This window comes from Octodon degus, unplaced genomic scaffold (genome assembly GCF_000260255.1).
Source record: "Octodon degus isolate 3935 unplaced genomic scaffold, OctDeg1.0 scaffold00042, whole genome shotgun sequence".
In the NCBI taxonomy this organism is placed as follows: domain Eukaryota; kingdom Metazoa; phylum Chordata; class Mammalia; order Rodentia; family Octodontidae; genus Octodon; species Octodon degus.
In genome coordinates, this window is record NW_004524618.1 from 1,470,810 (window position 1) to 1,478,080 (window position 7,271).

General features: G+C 50.3%; 1 protein-coding gene across 1 annotated transcript in view; it reads right to left on the bottom strand.

Annotated features, from left to right (window-relative positions):
- Positions 1-5,273: 5,273 nt before the first annotated feature.
- Kcnip2 (potassium voltage-gated channel interacting protein 2) overlaps positions 5,274-7,271 on the bottom strand; it is a 19,963-nt gene continuing 17,965 nt past the window's right edge. The window contains exons 5-10 of the mRNA XM_004631452.2: positions 7,142-7,211; positions 6,964-7,034; positions 6,750-6,857; positions 6,535-6,639; positions 6,362-6,424; positions 5,274-6,103 (exon numbers count right to left, since the gene is read on the bottom strand). Of these exons, the coding sequence (XP_004631509.1) occupies positions 6,056-6,103; positions 6,362-6,424; positions 6,535-6,639; positions 6,750-6,857; positions 6,964-7,034; positions 7,142-7,211 (465 nt within the window). The 3' untranslated portion in view covers positions 5,274-6,055. The remainder of the gene's footprint in view (positions 6,104-6,361; positions 6,425-6,534; positions 6,640-6,749; positions 6,858-6,963; positions 7,035-7,141; positions 7,212-7,271) is intronic.

Consider the following 7,271-nt stretch of genomic DNA (forward strand, 5'->3'; position numbering starts at 1 on the left):
ATCAGTATATATAGTTAGTCAGGGTGAGAATCTTTCCAATTAACTCCTAGATTAAAGAATCTTCTGAATGTTCTCCGGATCATTGCCTTGCTCAACTGGAAGCACCTTGAGGCCACACTCAAGTGAAATAAACTGGACATGGAAAGTATCACGTGGTTTCTCTAGTGTAAGAAAGCCAGTAGTGTAGTGAAGGGCCAAATGTGTAGCAGATTCTGAGATGAGAAGAAAATGTTCAAATGGGAAGGGGGACTATAGAGGAGGGAGGGGGCAGGAAGAAAGGGAAAGAAGGAAAAGATGGAAACAGCCTTTGCAACTAGGAGTGCGAGAGGGGTTGGAGGGAGGGCAGGGGATAGAAAAACAATCAGGATAGACGGGTCGCTGTGTACATAGGTAGATGCCCTGTGACCAGTCGATCATCGTGGATGTCTAAGCTGTACCAGTAGAGCACTTCTGTAAACAGCCAGGCGGGGTGGCACAGGCCTGCAGTCCCGGCCCTCAGGAGGCGAAGGCAGGAGGATCGTCGTCAGGCCCAGCCCAGCCTGGACTACAGGCCCAGCCCCGTTGCAACGAAAGAGTAGAAGTGGGCCGGGGATAGCTCAGCAGGATAAGCGCTTACCTGGCAGCACAAGGGCCTGAGTTCAATCCCCGGCTCCGCCAAAAAGAAGAGAAAAAAGGTAGATGTTAGTGTTACATAGTGAGAATGGAGGAGACAGGAAAGGCACGCACCTTTCTGAACCTTCTGAACGTGTTAAATTGGACCATTTGTTACACATTTACACGAGAGTGTCAAATAGGCCGTTGTGTGTGGAGGTTTTGGAGCTCAGGCACACGCGGAGGGTTCACCTGGGAACCTGAGGTGTACAAAGCCAGATATGGTGGCACATGACTATAATCCCTTACGCAAAGGCTGAGGCAGGAGAATCTCAAGTTCTAGCCCAATGTGGACAATTTAGAGATTTAGTGAAATCTTGTATCAAAAAAAATAAAATAAAAAAATAAAGTGTTGGGTATGTACTCAGTGTGAAGGCCCTGGATTCTGTGTCCCCTGTGCCCCCGAGATGAGATTTGGGAAGGAGGCTCAGTCTGAGCTTTGGTGCCCAAGCGTGCGTGCGTAAGGAGTCTACAAGGGAGGCCTGGGGATTACCTAACGAGGCAGGAAGGAAACACTAGGAAATACCGGAAGGCAAGCAAGGAGAGTTTTGAGATGGAGTGGCTGAGCGTGGTCAGAATCAGACGGGAGGCCCTGCTGAAAGGATGCGGATACCAACCTGCCGGCCTGCCTGGCCCGCGTGCGTGGGCTCTGGTTACTTCTTCCTCGATGGTGACCCTCAGCCTAACTTCAGCTTGCCATTATTCGGATCTGCCCTAAGATGTGAGGCATATGGGGCTGGAGAGATGGCTCAGTGGTCTAAAGCACCTACTTAGAACAAGCTTGGCAAAGCACAGGGACCGCGGTTCGATCCCCAGCACCACATGCCAGCCAGCTCCGCCCCCTGGTGGGCTGAGCTGGCCACACACACACACACCACACACACACTCTCTCTCTCTCTCTCTCAAATAAAAAAAAAATTAAAAAAAAAAAAAAGATGTGAGGCATCTCCCAATCTGATCCAATCGCATCTCCTGTTCCTTATGCTGACTCACCCAGTATGACATTTATTGAATGCCTGCTGCATGCCGGGCCCCCAGGGATAGGTTAGTGAGGGAAGAGCCCAGGCCAGGTGCACAGGTGCCCTAAGGAATTCACCGTATATCACAGAGAAGCAAATAATTACCCCAGTTAAGACACAGCCATCAGCTCAGTGTCCTGCGGGGGGCCTATCGCAGCCTCCTTTCTTTAGGTGCTGCAGGGCGCGGGCTGCATGCACACCTCACACACCTTCACTGTGCCCCAGGGCCACTCTTGATAGACTTGGGTGGGCCAGGGAGAGAGCTCAGTAGTCAGCACTTGCCTGAAAAGCGCAAGGTCCTGAGTTCAATCCCCGGTACTGCAAAAAAGAAAAACTTGCTTGATAGACTTGGGGATGGGGTCAACACTTAATCTGCAACAAACTTACCTGGTGATCTCAGGCCGATTCTTTGGTTCCTTTGAGCCTGTTTCCTTTTTATTATATATTAGACTTTTTTTTTTTTTTTTTTTTTTTGGTGGAACCGGGGATTGAACTCAGGCCCTTGCCTTGCCAGGGAAGCACTTATTCCACTGAGCCATCTCCCCGGCCCCTACATATTAGATTTAAAAGGACCCCCAAACCATGACAGCCCTGCCCCAAGACGAGCTGAGCCAGCCACTGAGACCAGGCTGTAATTCCAGTGCTGGGGAGGCTGAAAACAGGATGAGTCAGAAGCATAGTGAGACCCTGTACCAAATACATTGAAAAATAAAAATAAAAACAAAATGACTCTCAAGCCTGATGTGGTGGTGCACGCCTGTAATCCTAGTACTCGGGAGGCTGAGACAAGAGCTCCATGAGTTCAGGGCCAGCCTGGGCTACATAGTGAGTTTAAACCCAGTCCAAACTGTACATAGTGAGACCCTGACTCAAAAAGAACGACCAAAGTAAAACACAATTGTTAGGTCCTCACAATTGGACCCCACTCAACCTGAAGAGAAAAACTACAGATCACCCCTCTGTTCAACCAGGAAGCCCCCCCCCCACCAGCCCCAGAGACTAAAACAAATCTGTGTATCAGGGTGGTTTCCCAGGCCTGGTGCTCAGGCTTGGGGGAAACCGCGTAAATGGATAGAATGTGAATCCGAAGAGCACTCCCCTCAGAGAGGCCCAGGCCCCCAGTGAGCCCGTCTGCCTCAGTGGGCCTTGCCCATCCCTTGTTAAACTGGCCTATAAAATATGTTCTTCAGCTTTGCGGTCAATGGCCTTCTCGCCCTTGACCAGGCTGCACCCAGCCTGGAGTAAAGATGTCGCTGTGTGCTTCACTCCTGCCTGTATCAGGGGTCTCCCTTGACCCTTGCTGTCCAGCCCGACAACAATATCCCCCAAGACTCCTGTTTGGGAAGTGACTGGGCAACGGGGCACCATATTCATCCTGTGAGTTTGCCTCAGTTCAACTGACTTGCTGCTGTGAGGTGGGGCTGGTCTGCAGCGCTGGGTTCTGACCCGGAAGGGTGTATTCTTCTCCCTTCTCTCCCGATTCCAGTTGCCAGCTCACCCCTTTCCGCCACACCTTTTCAAAGCCTTGGAGCCAGCTGGCCCTGGACTGAAATGTGACCCAAAATAAACTTCTCTTCCTTTAAATTGTGATCATCTGGGTATTCTGTCCCAGAGATAATAAAGTGATTAAAACACCTCTGTGGGAGCTGGTGAGATGGCTCAGCGGTCTAAAGCACCTACTTAAAAAAAAACAAACTTAGCAAAGCCCAGGGACCGCGGTTCAATCCCCCAGCACCACATGCCAGCCAGCCCGCCCCCTGGTGGGCTGAGCTGGCCACACACACACACAAATAAATAAATAAATAAATAAAACACCTCTGTGAAAGGGAAGGCTAAGGGACAGAGTAGGTAACAGTTGTTTTGTTTTATTCAACTTATTATATATGTCACCAAAAGATCACCATGAGGTCACAAAAAGTAGGCTTGCTTTAGTTCACAATAGAAGTCTATAAAACATGTGTTTAATCTCTACAGTTGGGACTGGGGAGACAGCTCAGCAGGCATAAATGCCTGCCTGGCAAGCACAAGGTCATGAGTTCAATCCCCCGTACCACACACAAAAAAAGGGATTTTGAAAAACATTTTATTTATTTATTTATTTTTGCAGACCTGGGGATTGAACTCAGGCCCTTGCACTTGTCAGGCAAGAGATTTACTCTACTGAGCCATCTCCCTGGCCCTAAAAAAGGAAATTTAATCTCTACAATTTACAATACTTGTTTAAAGTTAAAGTAGTTGAAAAAAAAAATAAATAAATAAAGTTAAAGTAGTTGGGCCCAGGAGGTGGCTCCGTGGAATAAGCGCTTCCCTGGCAAGCGCAAGGGCCTGAGTTCAATCCCCGGTTCTGCCAAAAAAAAAAAAAGTTAAAAGTAGTTAAATACTTGAAACTATCATTTAGTTTAGTAAATAATAAAATTTGTAAAAATTTGTTTTTTTTTAAATTTGTAAAAAAATGTAAATAATTCACACTTTAGAAATTTGTAAAATGTCACACACTGTTTTGCAATGCTGGGGAGTAAACTGTGGGCCTTTGCACTGAGCTACATCTCCCTTTTTTAGTTTTATTTTGAGACAATTCTTGCTGAGTTGCTCAGGCTGGTCTCAAACTTGTGCTCCTGTCTTAGTCTCCTGACTAGCTGGGATTACAGGCCTGCATCATTGTACCGAGCTGTAAATTAGAAATTCTTGGTTACTTTGTGTGAATGCTGAAAGACAGCTTGTTTGGCATAGCCTTTAGGACAGATAGCAGCTCCCTGTCCTTCTTCTCCCAGGTCCTAGCAGGAAGATTTTTGTGAGGGCCTGTGGCTAGATGGGTTCTGAACCATACGGAACCTGAGACTGGTTCTCCTGCTAAGACACTCAAATGACAGGCAATTTCTTGAAGATCTTTTTTTTTTCTTTTGCGACCGAGTCTTACTATACAGTTCAGGCTGGTCTTGAACTCACTTTGTTGCCCAGAATGGTCTCAAACTCTCCACAGTAATCCTCCTGCCTCAGCCTCTCAAGTGCTGGGATTATAGGTGTGTGCCACCATGACCAGCTCTCTTGATATCTAAAAGGCTGCCAATACATGAGGTAGGGGCTGTACAGCATTGATGGGGTGAAGGAACAAACAGCAGAGACAGCAGCCAGTGCATAGCCGTTGTGTTTTATTGTGTGTTTATTTTACAAAATATACAGAGGAGCCAAAAATGCTAAGCAGTCAACAGTGTTTGATTCAGCAGGGGCTCTGTGGGGACCCTTCCCCTCTGGGCTGCATGAACAAGCAGGTATGTTAGGGAGCAGCGTGACAGGGGTGCTGATGAAGCGGGAACTGGGTCTTAGGGTCCTGCTCTCCCGGCCTGCCAGGCAGCATCTCTGGGTGCCTGAAGAACTTCCTAGTAGGGAACTGAGGAAGCAGCGTGTGGGGTGAAGGTAGCCTTGGCTGATCAGAGACTGCCCGCATGTACCGACCGACGCTGTGCCTGACCCCCTCCTCCCACTCCTAAGGCATCCCCTGGGAGGGCTGGCAGGACTCGTGTTCAGGACCACCCCCCAGTCTCTGTGCCTCCAGGTCTAGAGGTCATGGCGAAGGACAGCTTGAGTCTTGACCATCAAAGCAGGGAGCAGGGCTCCTCCCACCCACCACCAGCCCCTGCCACAGCCCCCTCCACACAAAGGAGGGCAGGGAAGAAATTAGAGATGAGCCAGAAGCTGGATCCCAGGTTCTCCTGGGATACTGAGAAGGGCACGCAAAATTTGTGGACGCTTTTAAGGAGATGAGGCCTTCTGAAATGTTTAGAGAAACATTCTGATGGCCCCGGGGGGCAGACTGCGGAACTTTGGAGCTCCACTCAGCTTGCCTGAGCTTTCACCATCTGCCCAGGCCCATGTTCTCGAGCCCAGCCAACTTTAGGACTTAACCACCGGCTCAGACATTCTTGTCCCCCTACACAGGCTGGTCTGAAAAGATCAGCCAGTGCTGAGGACAGACAGTCACTCTCTGAAAAGCAGCCTTAGGGAAAATACTTAGGGGACCAGGGATGGGGGAAGCACCATAGCAGGAGACACTCCATCTGGCCTTGTGGTTTTCTAGAGTGGGGGTGGGAGGTGAGCAGCCACTGGGTTCCCACAGCAGGGGCTCCCTCCACACTGGGAGACAAGTAGTAAGGGGGAGAGGGCTGCTGGGACTTGGGCACACCCACCAGATGCACTTTGCCCACTCTCTGGCCCCTTCAGCTCCAGGGATCTGGATACTGAAGCCCAGGCTCTTGGATCCCTACAGCCCCGCAGGTAAGGCTTGGATGAGGACAGATCTAGGAAGAGAAGGGTGAGGTCTGCCTGGGTTAGGGACAGAGCACAGTCCCCTAAAACACATGGACCACCCCCGCCCTCTTCCTGGGGGGCTAGATGACGTTGTCAAAGAGCTGCATGGATCGCATGATGTTCTCGTCCTGCGGTCATCATTTAAGACAGCAAATCGGAGAAAAAGGGAGAAAAACAAAAAGCTTATAAGAGGCAGGAAGAATAATGAACCTGAGATTCAGACACTGAGGGGCAGGAAGGAGATGCCCAGAGAGTCCATGTTACCCTAGTCATGACAGGGTCTGGGTGGAAGTGAGTTAGGGAAGAGGTTCTCTGCCCAAGGGGGCTTTTCCTGAGATCCAGGCCTGGGCGCCAGACCAAGGAAATGTGGAGGGCAAGGCCTGTACCTTTTGGCAAGACTCAATGAATTCCTCAATGGTCACCACACCATCCTTGTTTCTGTCCATCTTCTGCAAGGGATGGCGGGAGAGAGGCAGGTAGAACTCAGGTGAGTCCTGTGTTGACTCCTGGCCTCCTTCCCTGTCCTCCAGTACCCTCCAGCCTACCCCATGCTAGGCACCTGGAAGAAGTTCTCCACATGTTCCCTCGGGGCCTCCTCCCGGAGTGCAGGGTAGGTATATTTGCCCATCATGTCATAGATGGACTTTATGATGTCAAGCATTTCCTGTTAGGCCGAGAGAAAAGATCCTCAGAGCAAAGCTGGTGGCCCGGGGCAGACCCTGGCCCTCTGCATCTCCCCACCCCCAGCTCCCCAGCTCGTCAGCTGCCCTGCACCTCCTTGGTGATGCAGCCATCCTTGTTGAGGTCATACAGGTTGAAGGCCCAGTTCAGCCTGTCATCTATTGATCCCCGAAGAATCACTGACAAACCAGCCACAAAGTCCTGGGAAGGAAACAGCCGGGACCTGTGTCTTCACAAACCCATTACTCAACCCTTTCTTTGGGTGTGAGCTGGACCACCATGGAATAGGATCCCCAGCCCAGCTCACCTCAAAACTCACTGAGCCATCGTGGTTGGTGTCAAAGGCATTGAAGAGAAAGGTGGCATAGGTGCTGGAATCTGCAGGAAGTGTGGGGAGAAGAACTGGTCTTCAGACCAGCACGGGGACCCTCAGCAACCCTACACTACCGACCGCTCCACTCAGCCCACAAGGGACAGCGGCTTACCTCCTTGAGGGAAGAACTGAGAGTAAATCTGCTTGAAATTCTCCTCATTTACGATGCCACTAGGGCATTCCTGGGAGGGCAGGACAGACTGAGAGCCATAGCAAAGTCACAGGGCCCAGAGAAAGGGGAA